The sequence below is a fragment of the Leucopleurus acutus genome, assembly GCF_964270905.1.
Source record: "Leucopleurus acutus genome assembly, chromosome: 3".
NCBI lineage: Eukaryota > Metazoa > Chordata > Mammalia > Artiodactyla > Delphinidae > Leucopleurus > Leucopleurus acutus.
Genome location: NC_139145.1, coordinates 149,324,606 through 149,351,461, shown reverse-complemented (window position 1 = coordinate 149,351,461; position 26,856 = coordinate 149,324,606). Strand labels below are relative to the sequence as shown.

The 26,856-nt window shown below is 43.9% G+C and overlaps 1 protein-coding gene across 2 annotated transcripts in view; it reads left to right on the top strand.

Annotated features, from left to right (window-relative positions):
* Positions 1-393: 393 nt before the first annotated feature.
* Positions 394-26,856, top strand: part of NPR3 (natriuretic peptide receptor 3) — a gene marked incomplete at its 3' end in the record, with an annotated part of 64,487 nt that continues 38,024 nt past the window's right edge. For both annotated transcript variants that reach the window (XM_082834898.1, XM_082834897.1), the window contains exons 1-3: positions 394-1,480; positions 10,785-10,907; positions 25,521-25,687. In XM_082834898.1, coding sequence (XP_082691024.1) covers positions 724-1,480; positions 10,785-10,907; positions 25,521-25,687 — 1,047 coding nt within the window. In that variant the 5' untranslated portion in view covers positions 394-723. The remainder of the gene's footprint in view (positions 1,481-10,784; positions 10,908-25,520; positions 25,688-26,856) is intronic.

The following is a 26,856-nucleotide window of genomic DNA, read 5'->3' as shown; positions in this document are numbered from 1 at the left end:
TCCCGCCGGTACAGAAGTGAGCGACTGTGGCTTTAAGGAAAAGGCCCAGGTCTGGCGGGGAGCGGGGAGTTAGGGACAGGGGAGGGGTGGGAAGAGTAGGGGTGCGGGGAGGAGTCCTGATGTAAGAATGTTAATGAGAGGCTCCCCTAGCCCAGCCGCCACCCCCCCCACCCTCCCCACCCGCTGGAAATACAAGCCGGGCCTCGGCGCGCCTTGTGTGGTAACACGCTCCGCCGCTGCCACGCTATTTAAACGCGGGTTATGGATCCAGGAACCGGCGCGAATCAATGAGATCAAACGCGAGGGAGATGCACCGTCAATTACAAGCACTTGGACAAGTCTAACTTTTTCTTCTTTTACAAATACGCTTTCAAAAGCAACCTTAGCAATGCCCAAATAAGAAGCCACCTCTAAGCAAAATAGTATATATAAAGGGAGGGCGAATATATATATTTATAAGAAGTATATATATAAATATATTACAGACGTACAGGTTTACACCCGGTGAACTTTTTCTTTTTTTCTTTTTTTTTAAACGAGTGGCATTGCAAAGGAGGACTCTTCCTCTCTCTTTCGGCGAGTTAGTGAAGGGGGTATTCTGTTTTCTTAGAGCGCCCAAGGGGGCGCAGGGACCTCGGAGAGAAGAGTGGGGAGGAAAGAGGAAGGGTCGGTGGGGGGCAGAGGGCGAGTCCGCACCGAGGGCAGGCGCTTTCCTGCGGCACGATGCCGTCCCTGCTGGTGCTCACTTTCTCCGCGTGCGTCCTGCTCGGTTGGGCGTTGCTGGCCGGCTGCACGGGTGGCGGTGTCGGCGGGGGCGCGGGCCCGGGCGGCGGGCGCCGGGAAAGAGAGGCGCTGCCGCCGCAGAAGATCGAGGTGCTGGTGCTGTTGCCCCAGGACGACTCGTACCTGTTCTCCCTGGCTCGGGTGCGGCCGGCCATCGAATACGCGCTGCGCAGCGTGGAGGGCAACGGGACCCGGCGGCGGCTTCTGCCACCCGGCACTCGCTTCCAGGTGGCCTACGAAGACTCGGACTGCGGCAACCGCGCACTCTTCAGTCTGGTGGACCGCGTGGCGGCGGCGCGGGGCGCCAAGCCCGACCTCATCCTGGGGCCTGTGTGCGAGTACGCGGCGGCGCCGGTGGCCCGGCTAGCGTCGCACTGGGACCTACCCATGCTGTCGGCCGGGGCACTGGCAGCCGGCTTCCGGCATAAGGACACGGAGTACTCTCACCTCACGCGCGTGGCGCCCGCGTACGCCAAGATGGGCGAGATGATGCTCGCCCTGTTCCGCCACCACCAGTGGAGCCGCGCCGTGCTGGTCTACAGCGACGACAAGCTGGAGCGGAACTGCTACTTCACCCTCGAGGGGGTCCATGAGGTCTTCCAGGAGGAAGGCTTGCACACGTCCGCCTACAATTTTGATGAGACCAAAGACTTGGATGTGGACGACATCGTGCGCTACATCCAGGCCAGTGAGCGAGGTGAGCAGAAGTGCGCCTCGGGCCCCAGGCCCTAACCCAACCGCTCTCCGCGGCTCTCGCTACACGCTCGTCCGCTCCTCTGGGGACCCCACTACCCGCTGCGGCACTGAGGACCCGGGGAGGGCGCGTGAGCTTGGACTCGCCGGGCTGTGCGCTGTCTGGCTGCGACGACCTTTGACCATCATCCATGGCTGTGGTGGGGTGTACGCAGAGCGTCCCGGGGAGGTGGTGGAGCCTGGGGGAGGGGCATGTGAGCTCGGAACTCGCTAGTGCTCTGGTCCAACAGGTGCTGTCAAAACTCCTGGGTTTTTTCTTTCTCGCTTCCCTGGCTCCGGCGCCGGGCTTGTGGTTAGGGGCTCACTACGGGTGCCCTTCTCCAACCAGGGTCTGAAAGCGTGACGAGGCCGAAGGAATTTGTTACCCGGTCTTTGCCGACGTGCGCCCCCTCCGAGTGCGGAAGTGTACGCTCTACAGCAGACGCTCCGCCTCACGGTCCGCTCCGGTCTCCGGGTTTCCCGGCTGCTCCTCGCACAGATCCCAGCTTTCTTTTAAAGGCTCATTGTATCGCCCTTCTCATTCCTTCCCTGGCCCCTCCAGCCGCTTATGAACGGGCTTCTGTGGTTTCCATCAAAAATGCCTCGCAGTGTCTGGACTCTGGCGACACTCACTGCCCCCGGCGCGTTCGGCATCGCGGTCTAAAGCGCCGGCAGCTAGGCTTTGCTAGAGCGCGCGCGCTGGGGAAGCGGGCGCGGAACCTCCTTTCCACGTCCCCCCGCCCCCGCCCCCTTGAAGTTTTATCCGCGGGTCTTTGGGAGTTTGAATAACCACCAAACTGGCCAAAGAGCTCAAGGTTGAGGGTAGTGTCTATGGCTACAGGGAATGGGAGGAGAAGCGGCAGGTCACGGATATATAATCGCGGAATCCCCCAGTGCGGCTGCCTCATTGTACTGCAGAGTAGACCTGCGGGATGGCGGGCGGAGATGCCAGCATAGCGCAGCTCCCTCCTTACCGATGTCAGGTTTGGGTGCATATCACTCAGGGAATCCCGCCTGCTCCCGCTCGGCGCGCACGCGCCTCTATTGTCAGTGGGGTGCAACCCCAGCAAAGCTCCCCACTACCCGACACGGGGAGACGGAAGGGGAGAGGGGCCCACTACCCCACGCGGGGAAACGGAAGGGGAGAGGGGCCGAGCCGGGCGCGGGGCTAGCCCACGACTTGGCACGGCTGGGCACCTGGGCGCTGGCCGTGGGAGACAGCACAAGCGGAGGCAGGGGGCCTCAGCAACAGGTGAGAGTGGGTAAAGGTTCCAAAGAGGATGGCGCTGCGGTCATCCCCCTTCCCAGTTTGACTACTTCGGACTCGGAGTGAACGCACTCTTTAGAGCGAGGAGGCGGGAAGTGTTGACAGTGGGGATGCACGGCCAAGTTTTGAGCGTTCGAACTCCAGGCTGTCTGCGCCGAATTCCTGCCAGCCAAGCAGGCGGGGCGCCGGCTTTGCTGATTATGAAAAAGGGCACTTGTATACAATGGCTGCGGATTCGCCACGCCAGGCTGAGAACGCCACATCTGCTCTCCCACTCCCAGTCCCCAGGTTACGGCAGACCCCTGCACACCTCGGGCTGCTCTAGCCCCCGAACCTGATTATTCAGCTCTCGCTCTCGAGGGCTTGGAGCTAGGAGTTGGAGACTTCCCAGCTTGGGCTGGGGATGGGGGTGTGTCCCCCTACGGGCGAGATCCGCGGTCTGCCAATGCGTCCGTGATGCTACTGCCCTGAAGGTCTCAGTGCCAGCGGTGATCTCCTCGCACGTGGCCTGGGATTCGTGGCCGAGGTCAGCCCAGAAGAGGGCAGATCGAGGCCACCGGGGGACCCTCAGCCTCACAAGGGTGTGGCTGAGCCAGAGGGTAGGGAGGGCGTCAGGGCCCTAGTGGGTCTGGGGGCTTCAAAGAGATTGGGCTACAGTCTTGCTGCTGATTATTTTTTAATTCCGAAAGCCTCGTAGATGTTCCCAAGCCTCTTTACTTTTTTTTCCCCCCAAGTTTGAATCTAGCGGTGAAAGTTTGTTTGACTGACCGGTATGTTTTACAGGTGAGAAGGTTACCATTCTTACTCTAAAATACATTTCCAACAGTGACTTGGCAGTTGTTCAGAAATATGAAACAAAATAATTTCTCCCCTAAGCCCTCCTCCCTCCCCTGAAATTCCCTACTCTCAGGAGAGAAAGCTGCTTGATAACAGAGCTCTCTCTGGGGGTCTTTCAGTTTTACTAATCACCTTTATTTCACCATAAGTGGTTAATGGGTTAAATAGGGGTCCAGTACAAGGATTTAGTGGCGTTTGAATTTTCAGAGCTCTTGGCCTGGCTGAGGCATTCACTGGGGAGGGAGCTTGGGCTGCCATAAACCTCTGTACCTCAGGCTCCTCAGGTAAAGTGGGGGGATGCTGGGAAGAGCAAATGAGCTATCTTACAGGAATGCTCTGAAACAGTGCAGATGCTTCCTGAGTGCTCAATAAACCTAGGTTTTATTAGAGTTGTTATAATTATTTTATATATATGGTGATAATCTCCTTTACCGGAAGGCGAGACCATGTCAAGGGTGAGAAGCAGACCCTCTGGATCTGGCGACTGCACTCAGCTGCTGCAGGGCCTGCCCAAGTCACTTACTTTCTCAGAGGCCGAATTTCCTCTTCTGTGAAACGGAGGTGGGATGAGAATCGGGCCTCTTCAGACTGGTATTTGGTGGTTCTGATTTCTGCTCACTCAAGTGTAAAATGGAACTGACTCTATTTTTGTCTTTGAAAATTCCATATTAAATATCATAGAACTAGAGAGTCACCCCCCCCTTTTGAAGATAATGCTTTTAGCATCTTTTTGGACTTAAGTTCATCTTTAAAATCAGATCACAAAAGTTTTAATCTCTCTTTTTTACAAAAATTAATCAAGTTTTTGGCTGTGTTGGGTCTTTGTTGCTGTGTGCAGGCTTTCTCTAGTTGCAGGAGCAGGGGCTACTCTTTGTGGGGTTCACGGGCTTCTCATTGTGGTGGCTTCTCTTGTTGCGGAGTACAGGCTCTAGGCACACGGGCTTCAGTAGTTGTGGCACACAGGCTCTAGAGCGCAGGGTCAGTAGTTGTGGCGCACGGGTTTAGCTGCTCGGCGGCATGTGGGATCTTCCCGGACCAGGGCTTGAACCCATATCCCTTTCATTGGCAGACGGATTCTTAACCACTGTGCCACCAGGGAAGTCCCAAAAGTTTTGGTCTCTTAAAGGGTAAAACTGATAATGCCACCATCTCTAATAATAATATAACTAAAATTTCATTTGGCTACGTGTGTGCTATAGAATGAAAAACTGAGGGGTATTATTTATTCTTCTTAGGGATTTACTATCAAAATCAATAATTAACATTTTTTCTCTCATGTTTTTAGCTAACATATATCACTAAAATACACACACCTGAGCATGTATTATTTTTAAAAAGTCAACTACTACCCTCAATATTCTATACTCAATGATAAATTTATTTTTAAAAAGGGAAGTTTAAAAAGAAATATTTTTTTAAGCAATAAAAGCCAGCAGTTGTTTTGTCTATACATCTCATAAGATGCAGAGCCAGAAGTGTGTGCACACAACATTTTTGTATGAAGAACTGTAGTTTTATCTTTTTAGTTATTAATATGTCATTATTCTTGGCCTGCATAACAACTGTAGTGATAACAGTATTTAATCAGTAGAAGAGTCATTTATTTTTAGAATTAGGCTGGGGTAAATGACAGAGAGTTTGGTCAGAGTTTTTAAGCAAAGAACCCATGATAAATGTAAAATAACTAATTCATAGCAGGGGGTAAAAGAAGCATTGTAGGCTGCAGTGTAGAAATTCTGAAAGCCTTTGGAGTAGATGGAACTTTGTGAACAAAAAATATAAAGGTGCAGTCTCTATTTTGCAAATGAAACCTATTGCTTATGTAAAGTAAAAACAGCCAGAGAGAAATATATATTTTTAAATAATAGATTTTATTTTTATGAAAGTTATACAGCTATGTAGTTTAGAAAGTCAGAAAATGACACAACTCTTACTAGGAGTAAGAGTTTCCTATCTCCTGCTCCCCATATCTCACCTCCCAGAGGCAACTATTTTCAACTCCTGTAGCTATGTCTGTAGGTATTTGACTTCATACCTCTAAATAACATTATTTTTTATTTTTTTCAGGTTTAGGTCTTATTTCTTGCCATCCCAGGGGAAGATAGTGATTTAGTTTTCTTCTACTGTCTGTTAACCACACACTCAAGCTTTCCTTCCAGTCATCCTTTCAATATGATCGTGTCAGGTTTTTTTTTGGTTAGCTCAGTATTCAGTGTCTGTATTATTATTACCTTCTAAATGCTATATGTAGTTGAGCCATATAAGCTACTACAATGATATTTCTTTATTGCCCTACTTGTTTTCCTTGGGGTTAAAAATATAGTCTATTTTTGCTTAGTTTCCTATGAACTTATAACTAAATCATCTACCAATTCTCTATTTTAAGCCTCCTGAGTTGCTCCAGTTTGGTTATTTTCTAAGCATACCACATGGTTGCCACTCTGGATTCTTTCTTCCACATCCTCTGCAACTCTATCACCTCTCCCTTTTGAACTAGATCCCTATGTGTTCCTATTTCTTGGTTTATGGCCTTGTTTTGGTGGAGCACATCCTCCAGGAGCTTTCTGAGAAAGGATGGATGAGAGCTAAAGTTTGAGACCTTTCATGACTGAAATTTCTTCTTCCTACCCTTATACATAACTATAGAATTCCAGGTTGGAAATAATTTTTCCTCAACATTTGAAGAATTGTCATTTACGTTCCAGTGGTGCTATTGGAAATCTTGATTTGATTGTGATTTCTGACCTATTGTTTGCTATTTGCTTTTTTTTCTGTAAATTTTTAGAATCCCCCTTTTCTCCCAGTGTTTTAACATTTCATTTTGATTGTACTTGTGTGCCCATATTTTGCCGTATGCCCTTTAGGGTATTGAAGGGTAAGTCTCTTCCGTTCACAAACTCATGTCTTTTAGTTCCGGGAAAATGTCTTAAATTATTTCTTATATCCCCTCATTTTCTCTGTTCTCTCTTTCTACAATTTGTTTTATTTGTATGTTAGGCTTTCTGATTTGGGACTCTGTTTTTCTCATCCTTTTTCTCCTATTTACCACCTGTCTTTTAAAAAAAAGTTCCTCTTACTTAGATGTTTCTTTGGCTACTCCCACAGTTACTATTGAGTTTTAGTTTTAAATTTCTGCTGTCATATTTTCAATTTGCAGTACATGGCATATCTTGTTTTGCTTCCATGGAATAACCTCTCTTTTCCCTTGTAAGTTTAGAATTAAATAGAAGATGGATACAAGAGTCAGATGGAGAATATGAAAATGTCATTTTTATTATTGATAACCTATTGGAGAACATGGGTTTAGATCTGTTGCCAAAAGGGCCTGCCTGCTATTACTTCCCCTCATAATTAGGCAGGGTCATCCACTAAATCACAGGTAGCGCTGCAGGCCCCCCTCCAGGACACGCCCCTTACTACAGGGTGAAAGTTGCCCATAATGTATACTCTCTGCAAGCAGACACACCCCAAAGAGGACGGAAGAAAGGGCTGAGTGCAGTATGCCCAGTTGTCTTTTCCAGACTCAGCAATCAGACAGTTCCCTCTTTCTCCTCCCCCACGGGAATGGGGGGAGAGGGACAAATGAAGGCACATGGAGAGATGAAGAGTGGCCTTCTGTTAGAGGTTGCTCCAAATGTAAACCTGAAAGGGGGAAAGGGTATCACCCTAACTCAGGTATGCTTCCTGGATTGTTTTGGGGTCTCTGAATTGACTTCTCTAGCCACCCCTTTGTACTTCTCTCTGCTGTTCTTAGAGTGATTGCAAGAACGTGTTGCAGTAGGGAGAAGCCACTTAACAGAAGACATTGTGGGAATCAGATAGTGGAGGGTAACATGGAATATCACAGATAGTGGAGGGTAACATGGAATATCACATGTTCTTTGGCAAGGGGGAAAAAATAGAGCAGAATGATGAAAAGTCTATCCAGAAACTTGGAATCGCGTCATCATTTCCTCTTCTAGAAGTTTAACAATTTGACCAAAAATGTTAGTACTTATATATTTAAATATCTATTTAATATACTTAAATATACTTAATATATGTTTAAATATTTATATATTTAAATATACTTAAGTGCAGCAGAAATTATTTTAATTGACCTCCACTTAAGCAGCTTGCAGCGTTAGCTGATGCTCTCCTTTTCTCTATAAACTTTATTGGCTGTCAGTGAACGCTGGTAGCCGGTATACTTCTCCCATGTTTGCCAGCACATTTCTCATAAATCTGTTTAAAGCAGTTGTACTTATTATTATAAGTATGCAATTTAATTAGTTATTATGTAAACTGATGAAACATGAGTAAGAAGAGAAAGCTATTTCAGTGAAAACTATTTTCAACCTTCCGAAAGATTGTATAGAGGCATGTTGCTAAAAATACTTGCTGTTGAATTAGGCATGAATGAAAAAGCCATAAGAGATTAAGGAACATTCTACAAATGTAGAAGGACTCTGCATTCTGACTGCCCGGCCAGTGTCATTAAATGCTTGCTCCAACTTAAACTGGGCGATAATGTGCACTATGGGTTTGTTTTGTGGAAGAAAAACAATACCTGACCCATGAAGATGGGAGTTAGGATTTCGTTTTCAGAATTGGACCACATCGTCCACACAAAACAGATGGAATCTACAATAATTCCAGTCTGCTCAGATAGGCTCAGTGCTGCTCTGTGTCACTCTTGCTTGGTCCAAGCAGGTACTGACATTTAAAGAAAGAATGTGTCTATCACAAGGGGTTGGTCTTGGTGGTGATGGGAAGAGAGAGAAGGAGAAGGGCCAGGGCTGTAAACATAGAAAAGAAGTGACAGAGAGGCCAGTGTTGGGCACAGCCCATCCAGGACTTGGGGAAGCCTGTGCTCTGGCCTGAGGACACAGCCTGTTCAGGCCTGGGCCAGGTGTAGCTCTTAGACGGATGCTTTGGGTTATCAAGACCTGATGCCTTTGGATGCTTGAACCCTGCAGCTGATCTCCCTGATTCTGACGTCACCCTCACTAACATCCTTCTGCTTATAATTTGGCTCCTCAATGAGCACTCCCAGGTCTATGTCGGCACAAACGTGTTTGTGACCACTGTGGTCCTCATTGAAATTAATCTTCACTTCAGATTATCTAAAAATATCTGAGTTAGGTTATTGGGACTCTGCTCCCCCAAGCAATGACTACTCTTTATGTGCTGACAGAATCAGGTTCTGTGTCTTAAGGTTTAGAGCCAGACTCTGGACTATGGTCAAGTGATCAAAAGATGATGAGGTCTGCCAGTGGAGAGTCAGCCAGAGCTTCCGGGAGCCTCCTGGTGATGCCCACCCTTGGAATCCACTCTTCAAACTTGTCCAGCCTTAGCCCAGGCTGTTTTGGGAGACACCTTGGCTCTTTTGTCATTTAGAGGACTAGAATCAAATCGGAGCTAAAACAAGTGTCTAGATCACAGTGAGTAATGAGGAGTTTCTTCAAAAGCTTCCTTACTGAGACATCTTGAAATCTGACTATTCATCCCAAATATATAACTATATTTGCAGGCACAAACAACACCTACTCCCACAGTTATAAATCTATCGGACGGAGTTTTGTATTGTTTTAAAAACTTGTTCTGCAGACTTTGAGCCTGTCGCCTGAGCCCTTTTGTCGTAAGAAATGTCAGAGTCATGATCTAACACTGAATTAACCTGTGCAGTAAACGAAATGTCAGCAAGCGCCTGGCCCTTCGCGCAGGCTGCCAAGGAGGCTTTGGCACAGCCTGAAGTTTGTTCTGCATCTTTCAGCACCCATGCTTTTACAAAGAACATACACAACCTGCAGGGCTGGCACGCATGGCGATAATGTGGTTATGGCGCCCAGGCTTCTCCTCTCCTCCATGTGTGCAGAAAAGCACAGCGGGCACTGTCTTGGGGGCCAGGGGCCATCAACAGTGATCAAAATAACTGGATGAAGGCCAGGTCCCCACTTGCCTCGAGGCCATTGCAGCTCTTACGTGGCAGACAACACTATTCTGCAGCTGCTTAAAGCCTCTCAGCTCTGACAGTGTGGCTGTGAACTGAGAGCACGTGGGGAGGGACGTGGAGTCTTGGTAACTATTTCCTATATATGTTGAGACAGCTTGAGAAAAAGGGTTCTACATTCAGACTGCAGAAAGCCTGTAGCGCTTGCTGCATCCTCTGATTCGCCAAATGAAAGCTGTCTCAGGAAAGTAGGTTTACTGTGCGAGTAAAAGCATAAAAAGCAGCTGACAAGCCTCACTATCTTATATTGGGCAAATCTGGGAATTTATTTGAAGTACTTTTTTAAAGGAATTCATTCTGAAACAATTGTGTATGTTTGGAAAAGACGTAAGAACGTATAAAGCACCTCCTATAGCCTTCACCCAGATTTTCACCAATGGTTAGCGCTCTGCTGGTACGCTTTGTCATTCTAATCTCCCCCTTCCCTCCCTTGCCCCTCCAAATATATACACATGTACATATACATGCACAAATATTACTATCTTTTTATGAACCATTTGAGAGTAAATAGAGCTATCATGCTCTTTTACCTCTGAAAACTGAAGTGTGTGTTTCCTAAGAACAAGGACATCCACTCATATAACCACAGTAGAATTATGAAAAGCAAGAACTTTAACACAAACACAATACTATTATCCAATTTACAGACCTTATTCAAATTTCTCCAGTTGTCTCAATAATGCCCTTTGTAGAAAAACTTTTATTATTATTTTTCTAAGGTCCAGGATCCAATCCAGGACCACACACTGCAGTCAGCTTTCTGTTTCTCTAAGTCTCTTTTAGTCTAGAACATTTCCTCAGGCCATCTTTGTTTTTCATGAAAGTGACCACTTTGAAGGGCGCAGGTCCGCTATTCTATACACTGTCCCCCAAGCTGGGTTTGCAGAGCCTTCCTTCTGATTAGATTCAGGTCGCCCACTGTGAGGTTTGGGGCCCGGGGTGTGTTACACCAGGGGACTCCTGAGTCTGCTCCCATGGTGGGTGATGTTGATGTCCATCACTTTGTTATGGTGGCGATGGATAGCTTTCTCCATTGTCAAACTATTATTCTGCCCTTTGTAATTCATGAATAATTTGTGAGGATTCTTTAGGACTTTAGCCGTGCCCTGTTCCTCATCAGATGCTGTCCTCCGTGCAGGGGCGTTTCACGCGTCTGTTTGTTCCTCCCTGCAGTGGTGATCATGTGTGCGAGCAGCGACACCATCCGCGGCATCATGCTGGCGGCGCACAGGCACGGGATGACCAGCGGAGACTACGCCTTCTTCAACATCGAGCTCTTCAACAGCTCTTCCTACGGTAACTCTGCCTCCGGTTTCCCCTCCCACTGCCAGGGTGTCAAAAAGGGATTGTGAGACAGGGCCAATAACTTGAGTCATCTCTGTAGATTTGATTTCCATAGATAGGGTTTTAGAAATTTGTGATTCTGAACGCTCCCACTTCTCATAAGGTCTCAAGCTTTCCTTCTCTGAGAACTCAGAGCAAAAAGTTACCACCACCTGTGATGCCAAGGGACTTGGGGAGAACATAGCTCACTCCAGCACTCCAAAGGATCATAAATCCAGGCCCTGAGGACCCCTCTGCAGTGCATTTCCAACTTTGGGTTGCCACCATGATGGACTGCTGGAGTAATTTTAGAGAGATTTGGACAGAATTTTTAGTAGCATGGAATAGACTCGAACACATCAACGTAATAGAATAGAACATGTCAAAGTGTGTCACACATAGCATATGTATGGTTTCATACAACTTTTATTTTAGGAATATGATTACATGTTTGTGTGTATATATTTATGCATGTTACACGTGTATTTGTAATGGGCCACAATGTGAAATAAATAAAATAACCATTACTGTAAATCGAGGTAAAAAATTTTGAAAGGTGCTGCTCCCAGTCCCTCCTCCTTCCAGATTACTGTCTCTTAGCTTCTCTTATAAAAAGTTGGGGAGCTTGGGCTTCCCTGGTGGCGCAGTGGTTGAGAGTCCGCCTGCCCATGCAGGGGACACGGGTTCGTGCCCCGGTCCGGGAGGATCCCGCGTGCCGTGGAGCGGCTGGGCCCGTGAGCCATGGCCGCTGAGCCTGCGCGTCTGGAGCCTGTGCTCCGCAACGGGAGAGGCCACAACAGTGAGAGGCCAGCGACTGCAAAAAAAAAAAAAAAAAGTTGGGAAGCCACTAACAGTTACAATCAAAAGCATTTAACTCCTTAAAATGGATCTGGGGAAGTTTCCAGGGTTCCTGTGATGGAGGGTGTTCTAGGAAGTCATCAAGATCGCAGGTATAAAACATTTTCCCCAAATGTGGTTAGGGCTCTCTCTGAAGTAAAGAGTGTAGGGCTATGGACCATTTTCTCAAGTCCTGCACATTGGCAGTTACAGGGGAACTGTAAGTGTGTGTATCACGAACAGCATGTTCACGCTGAGCTCCACTTCTCAGTTATCGTGGTCGAGATATAGTTAGATGGGATCTAAACCTTAAAGCATATGCCTCAGTTTCCTGCTCTGATAAGCTCCTGGCTTACTTAAGCAGTAGATCATTGTGTATAAACATAACGAATCATACTTCTCACGGGAATAAAGCAAAGTTGTTGAAGCAAAAGTAACCTCTCTTCCTGTAGCGGATAAAATTGAAGATTTGAGGCTTGCAGGATAAACACCCAGTTTTCCCCTGCTTGCTCCCATCACTGTCTTTCCCCCTATCTTTACACAAGCAGAGTGGCAGTTTTGCTTCTTGACCCAAGATCAGAATGTAATTACATCATTGGTTACGGTATTGAATTCATTGAGACAGTGGTAGAGACTGGTGAAAAATGAAAAAAATTTATTCTGAGTTTTGCAAGTTGGCTACTGCAAGCATAGCATTTTGAGGCAATGCATGTGAATGCATATTGTAAGTGCGCAAGTACAAATTAGGTACTGGAATTCCTTTCATCCACGGATAGAGCTTGCGTTACTTTTCCCTGCTCATTAAAATACACAAATATTATAGAAAATTTGAGAAACATAGAAAAGCATAGGGAAGAAAATAAGTTACTGAAACTCTGCCATGCAGATAAAGGTACATTGATAATATTTAGATGTCCGTCTTGTCTAATTTATTAAAAATTGTATATTTATGAAAAATGTTCAATAAAATGATCATACTATCTATAGTATGGATACGTAGTATTTTATAATGCTGATATGCCATCTTTCTTAATCAGTCTTTTGTTTTTTAATATTTATGTTGTTTCCAGCTTTTTGCTGTAAGAGCAATGCTATATTGAGTTGCCTTGCCATGTGCATTCATGTGTGCACATACATACACACGTATGTATGTGTGTGTAATCTGTAAGACAAGCTTCTAGAAGTAGAATTCTGGGTCAAATGTTACATGCATTTAAATTTTGATAGATATTGCCAAAGTTGTCCTTTAAAGAGGTTTGCCAATTTACATTTTTGCAATGGTGTATGAGATATTTTGTTTTCCTGTATCTCTGTCAACCCTGTATCATCTAACTTTTATTTATTTTTTATTTTTTTATTTTTGCATCACGCGGGCCTCTCACTGTTGTGGCCTCTCCCGTTGCGGAGCACAGGCTCCGGACGCACAGGCTCAGCGAACCTGGCTCACGGGCCCAGCCGCTCCGCGGCATGTGGGATCTTCCCAGACCGGGGCACGAACCCGTGTCCCCTGCATCGGCAGGCGGACTCTCAACCACTGTGCCACCAGGGAAGCCCTAACTTTAAATTATTTTATTTATTTGAATTTCTTTTTATGTCCATAAGCAGAGTTTTTCAGTTTTCTTTATTTGAATTCTGCACCATTCTTGCTGAGTTCATTCTTAGACATTTTATGTTTTTTGGTTTTTATTATGTTCATGATCTTTTCCTATTACATTTTGTAACTGTAGTTGTTATATAGAAAACAAGAATTCCACATATTAAATCCTCTGTTCTAATAGATTTTCTTAATCACTTTCAAATAATAACAATAGTTATGCCTCCATTTTGATAGTTGAATGTTATATTTATCTTTCTTTTCTTACTGCATTGGCCATAGCCTCTAGAATAATATTATATAACAATGGTGATACTTAATTTCTAATATCTTGTCAGAAGTAGATGTTAAAATATTCTTTAGTTTATGAAGTGTGGTTTTAAAAATTGGAAGTGAGTGATGAGTGTTATCAAATATATTTTATCTGTACTTTTAATAAATTTCCTAGTATTGAGCCATTATAGTATTCTTGGAATTAAGCATAGTTTGTCATGATTTTTTTAGATGTATTGCTGATTTTAACTTTTTAGTGTTTTATTTACGATTTTTGAATCTATACTCATGAGATTAGACAGTTTTCTTGCATTCAGGTGGTAGTGTCAGATTTTAATATCAGGTTAATATTAGCTTTATAAAATTAATTGGGACACTTTCCATTGTTTTTATGCTCTAGAACAGTTTATATACCATAAGAATATTCCTTGAAACAATTCAACTCTCGATCTGGACCTAACTTCTTTTCAGAGGTAATTTTTGGAAAATTAAAAAACAAATCTATTTTGAAATAATTTTAGATGTACAGAGAACTTTAAAAAAAATAGAGTTTGTGTATACCTTTTACCCAGATTCCTCTAATGTTAACAATTTAAATGGGCATAGTACAATTATCAAAATAAGAAAATTAACATTAGTACAATACTACTGACTAAACTACAGGCTTTATTTGAAATTTACTACGTTTCCTCCGAATGCTCTTTTTCTGTTCCAGGATCCAATCTATTTAGTTGTGTGTCTTCTTTTTGTTTGTTTGTTTGTTTGTTTTTGCGGTACGCGGGCCTCTCACTGCTGTGGCCTCTCCCGTTGTGGAGCACAGGCTCCGGACGCGCAGGCTCAGCGGCCATGGCTCACGGGCCCAGCCGCTCCGCGACATGTGGGATCCTCCCGGACCGGGGCACGAACCCGTGTCCCCTGCATGGGCAGGCGGACTCTCAACCACTGCGCCACCAGGGAAGCCCAGTTGTGTGTCTTCTTAATCTTCTCCAGTCTGTGATAGTTCTTCAACCTTTCCTTGTTATTTATGACCTGACACTTTGGATAAGTCTGTTATTTTGTAGAATGTCTCTCAATTTGGATTTATCTGGTGTTTTCAAATGATAAGTTGAGTCTACACATTTTTGGCAAGAATACTACAATAGTGGTGCTGTATCCTTCTCAGTGCAAAATAAGAGTGCATAAGAAGTCATGTATATGTATATACATATGTATATGACTTATTATTGGCTTTATTATGTATGACTTATTGTTGGTGATTTTTGGGACAACTTTTTAAAACTTATTTTTCCATTAGTTCAGTTTTTCTGCTTCTTGAAAACTGAATTGCATGGAGTTATACAATGTGCTCTGATACAATCTACCAAATCCTTGGTTTTTCTTTTTTCAAATTTTTAAAAATTTATTTATTTTATTTTTTAAAACTTTTTACTTTATATTGCAGTATAGTTGATTAACAATGTTGTGATAATTTCAGGTGTACAGCAAAGTGATTCAGTTATACATATACATGTGCCTATTCTTTTTCAAATTCTTTTCCCATTTAGGTTGTTACATAATATTGAGCAGAGTTCCCTGTGCTATACAGTAGGTCCTTGTTGATTATACATTTTAAATATAGCGGTGTGTGCATGTCAATCCCAAACTCGGTAGCTATCCCTTCCCCCGACCCTTTCTTTCTGGTAACCATAAGTTCGTTCTCTAAGTCTGTGAGTCTGTTTCTGTTTTGTAAATAAGTTCATCTGTTTCATTTCTTTTTAGATTCTGCCTATAAGTGACATCATATGATATTTCTCTTTCTCTGTCTGACTTACTTCACTCAGTATGACAATCTCTATGTCCATCCATGTTGCCGCAAATGGTATTATTTCATCCTTTTTAATGAATGAGTAATATGCCATTGTATATATGTGCCATATCTTCTTTATTCATTCCTCTGTCGATGGACATTTAGGTTGCTTCCATGTCTTGGCTATTGTAAACAGTGCTGCAATGAACATTGGGGTGCATGTATCCTTTCAGACCATGTTTTTCTCTGTATATGTGCCCAGGAGTGGGATAGAGGGATCATATGGTAGTCCTATATTTAGTTTTTTAAGGAACCTCCATACTGTTCTCCACAGTGGCTGTACCAATTTACATTCCCACCAACGGTGTGGGAGGGTTCCCTTCTCTTCACGCACTCTCCAGCATTTATTGTTTGTAGATTTTTTGATGATAGCTGTTTTGACTGGTGTGAGGTGATATCTCACTGTAGTTTTGATTTGCATTTCTCTAGTAATTAGCGATGTTGAACATCTTTTCATGTGCCTCTTGGCCATCTATATGTCTTCTTTGGAGAAATGTCTATTTAGGTCTTCTGCCCATTTTTTGATTGGGTTGTTTGTTTTGATGATATTAAGCCACTTGAGCTGTTTGTAAATTTTGGAGACTAATCCCTTGTTGGTCACATCATTTGCAAATATTTTCTCCCAATCTGTGGGTTGTCTTTTTGTTTTATTTATGGTTTCCTTTGTTGTGCAAAAGCTTTTGAGTTAAATTAGGTCCCATTTGTTTATTTTTGTTTTTATTTCCATGACTCTGGGAGACAGATCAGAAAAAATCTTGCTGCAGTTTATGTCAGAGAGTGTTCTGCCTATGTTTTCTCTAAGAGTTTTATAGTGTTCAGTCTTACATTTAGGTCTTTAATCCATTTTGAGCTTATTTTTGTGTATGGTGTTAAAGAGTGTTCTAATTTCATTTTTTTTACATGTAGCTGTCCAGTTTTCCCAGCACCATTTATTAAAGAGACTGTATTTCCCCCATTGTATAGTCTTGACTTCTTTGTTGTAGATTAATTGACCATAGGAGTGTGGGTTTATTTCTGGGCTTTCTATCCTATGCCATTGATCTATATTTCTATTTTTGTGCCAGTACCATACTGTTTTTTTAAAAAATTTATTTATTTTTGGCTGCATTGGTTCTTCGTTGCTGTGCGTGGGCTTTCTCTAGTTGCGGTGAGTTGGGGCTACTCTTCGTTGCAGTGTGCAGGTTTCTGATCACGGTGGCTTCTTTTGTTGTGGAGCATGGGCTCTAGGCTCACGGGCTCAGTAGTTGTGACTTGCAGGCTATAGAGCACAGGCTCAGTAGTTGAGGCGTATGGGCTTAGTTGCTCCACGGTATGTGGGATCTTCCCGGACCAGGGCTCGAAGCCGTGTCCCCTGTATTGGCAGGCAGATTCTTAACGACTGTGCCACCAGGGAAGCCCAGTACCATACTGTTTTGATGACTATAGCATTGTAATATAGTCTGAAGTCAGGAAGCCTGATTCCTCCAGCTCCATTTTCTTTCTCAAGATTGCTTTAGCTGTTCAGGGTCTTTTGTGTCTCCATAAACATTTTAAGATTTTTTTGTTCTAATTCTGTGAAAAATGCCATTGGTAATTTGATAGGGATTGCATTGAATCTGCAGACCCCCTTGGGTAGTATCGTCATTTTGACAGTATGGATTCTTCCAATCCAAGAACATGGTATATCTTTCCATCTGTTTGTGTCTTCTTTGATTTCTTTCATCAGCATCTTATAGTTTTCAGAGTTCAGGTCTTTTGTCACCTTAGGTAGGTTTATTCCTAAGTATTTTATTCTTTTTGATGTGATGGTAAGTGGGATTGTTTCTTGAATTTCTCTTTCTGATCTTTTGTTGTTAGTGTATAGGAATGCAACAGATTTCTGTGTATTAATTAATTTTGCAACCTGCAACTTTACCAAATTCATTGATGAGCTCTAGTAGTTTTCTGGTACCATCTTTGGGATTTTCTACGTATAGTATCATGTCATCTGCAAACAGTGACAGTTTAACTTTTCTTTTCCAATTTGGATTCCTTTTATTTCTTTTTCTTCTCTGATTGCCATAGCTAGGACTTCCAAAATTATGTTGAATAAAAGAGGCAAGAGTGGACATCCTTGTCTTGTTCCTGATCTTAGAGGAAATGCTTTCAGCTTTTCTCCATTGAGTATGATATTAGCTGTAGTTTTGTCATATATGACCTTTATTATGTTGAGGTATATTCCCTCTGTACCCACTTTCTATAGAGTTTTTATCATAAATGGGGCTGGATTTTGTCAAAAACTTTTTCTGCATCTATTGCGATGCTCATATGGTTTTTATTCTTCAATTGGTTGATGTGGTGTATCACACTGATTGATTTGTGGATTTTGAAAAATCCTTGCATCCCTGGGATAAATCCCACTTGATCATGGTATCTGATCCTTTTAATGTATTGTTGGATTCAGATAGCTAGTATTTTGTTGAGGATTTTTGCATCTATGTTCATCAGTGATATTGGCCTGTAATTTTCTTTTTTTGTGACATTTTTGTCTGGTTTTGGTATCAGGGTGATGGTGAGCTCATAGAATGAGTTTGGGAGTTTTCCTTCCCCTGCAATTTTTTGGAACAGTTTCAGAAGGATAGGTATTAGCTCTTCTTTAAATGTTTGATAGAATTCGCCTGTGAAGCCATCAGGTCCTGGGCTTTTGTTTGTTGGGAGTTTTTAAATAACAGTTTCAATTTCAGTGCTTGTGACTGGTCTGGTCATATCTCTGTTCTTCCTGGTTCAGTCTTGGGAGATTGTACCTTTCTTAGAATTGTCCATTTCTTCCATGTTGTCCATTTTATTGGCATACAGTTGCTTACAGTAGTGTCTCATGATCCTTTGTATTTCTGTGGTGTCAGGGTTTTTCTGATTATATCCCCTTTCTTTTCCCTTTTACAGCCTGGTTGCTTAGGCTTTGCGCTCGGCTGTCAGCCTGCCTGAGAGTCTGTGCCATGTACTAGCTCTTGGCAAACTGACATAACCCTGCCCTTCCCCTGCAAGTCTTAGTTTCTTCTAATGATAATAATAGTACTTATCTCATGGCATCAGGCTGAGTAATAACTGAGGTGGTGTATGTGAGAGAAACAGAAAACTTCTTGGAACATGATGAGTGCTTAGTAAATGTTCACTATATTTACTATTAATTTTAGTTTACTTTGACCATTACATATATAGTACTTTAAAAGTGATAAGTTTGTACATTTTCTTGTGGTGCAGTTATATAGCTTGATTTAGGCCATACTTTTTTTTTTTTTGTGGTATGTGGGCCTCTCACTGTCGTGGCCTCTCCCGTTGCGGAGCACAGGCTCCGGACGCACAGGCTCAGCGGCCATGGCTCACGGGCCCAGCCGCTTTGTGGCATGTGAGATCTTCCCGGACCGGGGCACAAACCTGTGTCCCCTGCATCGGCAGGTGGACTCTCAACCACTGCACCACCAGGGAAGCCCTAGGCCATGCATTTTTTTGTTACCAAATTAGTCAACTTTTATCTAGTACATCCTAAGGACCTGGGTGCATTAGGAATTATATCTGCCTGCAAATAACCAAGACTTCCAGCTATAGTAATTTAAACAAATGTAGAGGTTTATTCTCTCAACTGTAAGAAGTGCAGAGGTGGGCAGTCCGGGGCAGAATGATGGTTCCATAATGTCATCAGGGACCCAAGCTTCTTCTTGTTTTCTACTCCCTCAATCCTAGTGAATGGCATCCATCCTCAAGATCATGAGATAGTGGCTAGGATTCCAGGGATTATGTCTTAATTCTAGGCAAGACAGAAGGGGAAAGATGAGAGGCAAAAAGAGATCCTTTTCAGTTGACTCAGTTCTGTTTGAAGGGCTCTCTGGAAGCCCCACTCATTAACTTTCGCTTACGTATCATTTGCTACCCGTGGTTGGGAGGGGGGCCAGGAAATGTGTGCTTTTAGCTCGGCTCACTGCTACCCCCCACATCAATTCAAGAATCTGTTACTAAGGGAGTAACAGAGAGAATGGATGGGAGAATGGATGTAGGGAGGTTTGCCGCAGAGCCTGAAGCACTTTTCCTCTTCAGAGTAGAAGCAGTAAATAGAATCTTATGGCAGGCACAGTGACCTAGACCAAGGTTCTGGTGTCTGTCGCTCATTAAGGACTTTCTCTGAGATTTTTATACTCTAAGAATCGGATATATTACCCTGAAAATTTCTCCAACGTCCTCTTCTCCCTGTGCTTCCTCACATCAAAGTCTACACCAGTTCTAGAAAAAGGCTCTGTTTTAAATAATACTTGAGATTGGTTTTTTAAGAAAACATATTGATAGCGTGTCCATATTTACTGATTATTAGATTGTCTTGGTGAGCACTCAGAAAAATTCTCAGATCTGCCCCAATTATATTGTTACAGGAGTTCTGAATATATTATGAGGGAATTCAAGTGATGGAAAATAAGATTGAAAGGATAGGTTTTAAAAAAATCCAGAGTGAAGATGATATATATTGCGCTGCAGGGTTTTGAATAGCACCTGTTGGCATTTTCATTCGCTGGCATTATGTTCTTTGGATGTAAGTTAGGTGGAAAGTCATTTGCGCAATCTTGTCTGGGACTGTAAGGTTATTGTAGAGCTTTCCTGACTTCCTGAGAACACAGAGGCACTCAGTAAGGTGAGGATGGGAGAATTCCAGGGCTGGTCATGCACATAAATTACTTGACTCGCTAAAAGTAGAAAAATGGCAGAAAAACTGGGGAAGGGTTGGATTTATATTTTGCTATTAAAGTGATATATTCCTGTTATAGTCAGTTTAGGGTAATGAGAAAAGAGAAGGAATTCTCACACAGTCTTTCAACTGTAAGAGTTGTTATACCACGTTTAGACACTTCTTCCTCTGATCTTTCTTCCTCTGTTACTTTTATTTTTAACATTCTTGTTCTCCACTGAATTTGAAGTTTTAAATCTTAGAACGCACCAAACTTTGATGAGATGAATGAAGAGCAGGCACCGCACTGGAGTTTGGAGGCTGGCTTGCGTTTTTTTTTTTTTTTTGCGGTACGCGGGCCTCTCACTGTTGTGGCCTCTCCCGTTGCGGAGCACAGGCTCCGGACGCGCAGGCTCAGCGGCCATGGCTCACGGGTCCAGCCTCTCCGCGGCACGCGGGATCTTCCTGGACCGAGGCACGAACCCATGTCCCCTGCATCGGCAGGTGGACTCTCAACCACTGCGCCACCAGGGAAGCCCGCTGGCTTGCGTTTGAATCCTGCTTCCACTTATTAACCAAGTGACTTCGGGCATGTTAATCTCCTTGAGCCTCAGTTTCCTTATCTGTAAGATGGGGATCATACTTAAATATTCCTCATAGAGTTTTCATTAGGATTAAAAAATGAAATGCTCCAGGCAAAGCCATTCACAATGGCATCGCTCAGTAAGTGGTGCTGTTATCACTGATGGGAGAATCTGGACCAGCCTCGCTCAAGGCAAGCAGGTAACTCCTGGGTATTTGGAGAGGTTGGGGTGAGGCAGGGTGGCCAATCCTTTTGTCTCACTTAATTGGCTTCCAGAGGGCAAGAGCCACGTACTCTGCAGTCAGCCCAGGTGTACTCCAGGCATCATTTTCTGGATGTAGTCTGTGATGTCTCAGCTCCGTCATTCAGCGCACATTTACCGAAGGCTTTCTATGTGCTGGGTCCTCGGTAAGTACTGAGAGCTACAGGATGACACAGTTATCCCAGTACTGCCGGCTCTCACCAGCTCCCTGGCCGCAGGATTGCCAAGCACAGGGCTTGGTGCTGAACAGGTTATTTCCTCTTTCACAAATATTCTGTACCCTTCTCACTCTAAATGCAAGCTTGGGGCTCCATGATGTTTAAAACCAAACCAAACAAAGAAAGCAAATTCACTTTCCCTTTTTCCTGAAGCAACCGCAAGCATCACCTTCTCTGCCCTACTTCTCATTAGCCGACTTCTTTCTCCTCGTCTTAATCCCTTGTTCAGGACCATTGTAAGAGTATGACAACAAGACCCACCACTCCTCTGAGAGTGTTAGGTCGCCGCTGACCTTCTCATCACCAAAGCCATCAGCCTTAGTGCAGACCGTGCCTACATGCCTCTAAAGCAGTGCTGTCCAGGGGAACTTTCTATGATGCTGGCTGTGTCCTACTGTGTTGCCCAGTACAGGAGCCACTGGCCACATGTGACTATTGCACATTTAAAATGTGGCCAGTGCGAGTGAGAAACTGAAATTTTATTTAATCTTCAGTAATTGAAATGTAAGCAGTCACCCATGGAGCTAGTGGCTGCTATAGTAGAGCTATATACAGCTCTAGTCCTTGCCGTACTGTTTCCGTCCATTTCTTTCCGGAAACCCTGTTTTTCTTAGCTTTGGTGGCACAGCATTCTTCGGGCTTTCTCTTAGCTCTTCTGTCTCCTTTTAGTCCTTTGCCCACGAAAAACAGCGTCTCCAAAGTGTGTGTGCTCACCCTCCGCCCTCTGCTTCTGGGTACTAAGTATAAGACATATGGACGTGACAGCCAGCATTCTCTCTAGCCCTCACTTCTCTTGCTGGCTTCAGACCCCTCTTTCCAACCCCAGCCTGGTGCTGCCCCTTGGGTGCTCTGTAGTCAGTCACCTTGGATTGACCATGACCCTAACTGAAATCACTGTCATTTCCGTGTCCACGTAACCCCTCCTCCTCCCTCTGGCTCTGCTATTTCTTCTGACAACCATTTGCTTTTCCCCTCTGGCATCACTGGTGACGCGCGTCCCTCTCGGCTGTCGTTCACTCCCTCACTCTTGTAGAGTCTTCAGATTCCTCTTGCACAGCCCTCTGCATTCATTCTCAAGGGCCCTCCCTCTTTTTATTATAAAAGCAGTAAATATACTGCTGAAAATTTGCTAAAGTCAGAAAAGCACATAAAAAAAGAAAAGAAAAGAAAAGATGCCTGTAATTCTAACCACCCGGAGAGCCATGTTCAATTTTTGGGGGTGTGTGACTTCCCACATCTAACCTCTGGTAACCCCTTGCCTGGATTACTGTGGCTGTGAACCCTCAGTGTCTCCCCAGTCTAATCCATTGCTATTTCCCAAGGCATGAGTCTGATCATGTCATTCTTCTGTTCCGCTCGTAGATCTCCAGAGGCACCCAGTGTCTGCTGAATTAAACTTGTCCCCACTGATGGGACATCATGCCAAGCCGACCTCTGCTTTTCCTAGGGTGCAGTGGCCCCGAGAGGTTACTGACACAGTACAATAAGAAACACACACGAAGCAGGAAGTCATAGTATTGGTTATGGTTGTGACTAGATACCTATTTAGTTTGGCTTACATTTACTAAGCACTTTTGTTTCCATTCTTCTTTCTTTCTTTTTTAAAATTTTTGTTTGTTTTTATTTTTTGGCCGTGCCACACGGTAGTGTGGGATCTTAGTTCCTCGACCAGGGATTCAAACCCATGCCCCCTGACCACTGGACCGCCAGGGAAGTCCCTTCTTTTTTTCTAGAAAACGAAACCCCAAGATCATTACCTTTTAGATTGTGGTAGACAGATTTATTGTACTGTATTTCACTTCTTTCAAGATTAAAAAAAAAAGTTTTTTCCATATTAGTAACTAAGATAGTTGCTGTTTCCAGTTCTATGTGAATTACACAGCATAATACCCTATAGCGTTATTTCCTTTCTTGTGCCCGGAGGGTTCTCTTACCCAAAGCCGAGAAACTCTGACCCTCATTGCCTAAGAAACACCATTCCTGCTGATTCTTGATACCTCGAGTCAATTAAAAAAGAATTAATACATGTGGATTGCACACCTAGAAGAAATGGGTTCCTTCATGGGTTGAAGATGGACATTCTTAGAATTTGGGGTCTTGCTGGCAAATGGATTTGGCCCCTTGACAGAAGGCTGCGTTGTCCATGTCTTCAGCACCCAGAGGGGTTGGCCCTGGCGGATGACAGTGCCACACAGCTCACTTGCCCTCTGAGCAAGTGCTGGCATAGCTGTGGCCCCCCTGGGGTTTGGGAGGTTTCATAGTGGAGGAGGAGGACTTCATCAAGTTTTGTTCAGTGGCTTGAAATTTACTCTTGTGCTCATTGCGAATGGATCGAGCCCTTAATGAATTCTGTCCTTGACTCTGTCTTATTTGTCTTTTAACAGCTCCCTGGCACATACTAAGCAATTAATAAATGGCTGCTATTTTTAGGATTATGATTAAACAGATGCCTCCACAAACAAATTCTTTGTCTCTGCCTTTTCTCATGCTCCAGACAGAGGTTCCCAGCTGCCCACTGGATGTCATACACATTTGCACCTCTGCCCGTGCCGTAGATTCTGCCAAGCATGCTTTTCCATCCCCTTCTCCTCTTATTAAAATCCTATTCACACATTTAGGGCCAGGCTGATGCCTCCTCCTGGCATGAAATTTCCCTCTTTGGAGCTGGTTACCTCTTCCTCTGTACTCTGCGTGGTTTCCATGTACCACCGCCCGCCCCCGCATAGTAAGCTAACTGTTACCCTGTAATGACTTCAGGTGTTTACATGCCCATCCCTAAATCCCCCTCTTGAAGTGGTGGAGACTGTTCAAAACATTTATGGTGCCCACTGTGCTGGCTGTCACAGAAACTTGCACGTAGTTCAGTTAATCCATGTTTGTCTGATTTAAGCTATGATAGAAATTCCAAAACCACCAGCTCCTAACTGAACTTTTTCTGTAAGAGTAGAGCAAGGGCCATGGAGCCCTGGCTGCACATTCCAGAAGCATCTTCTCTTAGCCGCTGGGCTCTGGGCATCTGCACTGGACTCTGGGCTCAGGGCAAACAAATGACTGTGATGTTGGACTCCAGCTGGTTGAATGCCTTGTTGTATTTGCAGAGATCTCAAGAACTCATAATGATAGTTCACAGAATTATTATTATTATGGTCAAAAGTTAGAGGTCCATGTTTCCTTTTGGGGTCCTGCAAGCCACATGTTTTCTCAAAAATGAAATAATAAGGAGAAGAGGAATTATTCTTATCCATGTAATTTGCCTTTGCTTTTGTGAAAGGGAGAGCTGTGAAGCAGCGGGGTACCCAGCTTCTGAATGCCTCAGTTTCCTCATCTGTAAAATAGAGAGGATAATTGTACCCACAGTCACGGGATCTTGTGAGGATTAAATGAGTTTATAAATATAAAGTGTTCAATAACTAAGCTTTTATTATTATATATACATATATATATACACACTCAATAAATGTTAGCAATTTTTATTTTATTACTATTGATGCACAGATCGACTTGTCCAATAAATAATCTTTTTGATGTTGCCAGCACTAGAGAGATATAAATCCTCAAGTTCACCTAAGCTACTTTTCAGTCTGAAGAGATTCGAGAAACATTTCAAGAAATATCAATAATCTCAAACCTTTTTTTTTTTTTGGCGGTACGCGGGCCTCTCACTGTTGGGGCCTCTCCCGTTGCGGAGCACAGGCTACGGACGCGCACGCTCAGCGGCCATGGCTCACGGGCCCAGCCGCTCCGCGGCATGTGGGATCTTCCCGGACCAGGGCACGAACCCGTGTCCCCTGCATCGGCAGGCGGACTCTCAACCACTGCGCCACCAGGGAAGCCCTCAAACCTTTTCCTTTTAGCACCAACTTTATAATACTCGTGTTGTCGTACGAAGCCATCCCTGCCTTCCACATCTACATAGTGTCGGGTTTACTGTAGTGCAGTAACATCTTGGTTGACCTCCACAGTTGATTAAAAAATATTAAAAACTAAGTGTGAATGGAAAGGAATAGACCTACTGCTTACTCCTGCAGTGCTGCAATTCTCGGGGGCTGAAAATTAGTTACAGAGTTATTATAAGGCAATGAACCCAACAGTGCTTTTGTTTCTCCTCACATTTCAAAGGAACACGTGTTCTTCTCCTTTGAGGATCTTGACATTGTCACTTTCTATCCAAGTGCAAAACTGTGACAATACCTCCTGCCCCAGCCCCCAAAAGAAACATGTAGAGACACTTTGCAGTTGAAAAGGGAGAATGGCCCCTTTATGGTGACTGGCTTGGAATTGTAAATATTTTTCCTTCTCCCTAGGAGATGGCTCATGGAAGAGAGGAGACAAACACGACTTTGAAGCTAAGCAGGCGTACTCATCCCTCCAAACAATCACTCTACTGAGGACAGTGAAACCTGAGTTTGAGAAGTTTTCCATGGAGGTGAAAAGTTCTGTTGAGAAGCAAGGGCTCAGTGAGGAGGATTACGTAAGTACCTGATTATGAGTCTAGACCTTCGCATCCTGAAAACAGTCTTCCAATTAAATCAGGTGTGATAAAGCGTCCTGTTCTGAACCATTCCTAGGTTCTCGTCTGAATGTCACTGTTGCTTCCTGTGTTTTTTTTTTTTTTTTTTTTTTCTGGCCAGCTCTCCTCCCTCCTCCCCACCAGGCAGCCATCACCCCACGCTTCACTTACACTTTGCCCGCTGCTGAAGGAAGGGAAATTGCTTTCTGTGGGTACTTGTGGTCATGCTGAGCAGAGATCTGGAGACTTCCATCACCTATTCTGCTAGGAGCGTGTTGGGGGAGAAGACGGATGAAGGATTGCCAAAGTTTTGCATGCCTGATTTTTCCAGAGCTTGGTGAGGAAGGTATTTTGGATTTTAGAAGGCTCCTTCTTTTGGCAATCTGTCTTAGCTTCGTGGCCAGTCTGCTTCTCTCTTTTGTGGCCGTGTTGTCGCCTCCTTCTGCTGCAGGCTGTTCCCTACTGAAGTATTCCAGAGTGTCGCACACCATTAGTGAGGTTGTTACTCATGCCTCTTCCAAGAGTGGACTGGAGTCAGGAGCTCAGGCCAGGCTCAGGATTAAGTAGAGGGACATCTAGCTGTGTGATCTGGGGCAGATTCCTCAGTCTCCCTCATTCAGATGAAGCTGAAGAAGAGCTGAAGTCTTTAGCACCGTCAGGTCAAAAAGTTGGAACTCAACGAATGGTGCCTCTTTTGTACTATTGTTATAAGATCATGCCTGTCTTTATAGGAATTTGCTACTAAACGACATACAAAGTGTCTTATAAACAGGTATTAATGTCTTAAATGCGATTTATATATTATACACGTATCATTTAAAATACCTTTTGACTTTCTAAATTAACACTGTCTTCTAGGTATGTAATGTGAGCCACAAATGTAATTAAAAAGTTTTTAGTAGCCACATTAGAAAAAGTTAAAAAAAACAGATGAAATTAATTTTAATAATACATTTTATTTCACTTAAATAGAAAAAAATCATTTCAACATTTAATCAATGTAAAATTATGACTGAGATTGTATATATTTTTTTCTTGTATGAAGTCTTTGAAATCCAGTGTGTATTTTACCCTTACAGAGTATCTTAATTCGGTTCAAGTGCTCAGTAGCAATAGGTGGCCAGTGGCTG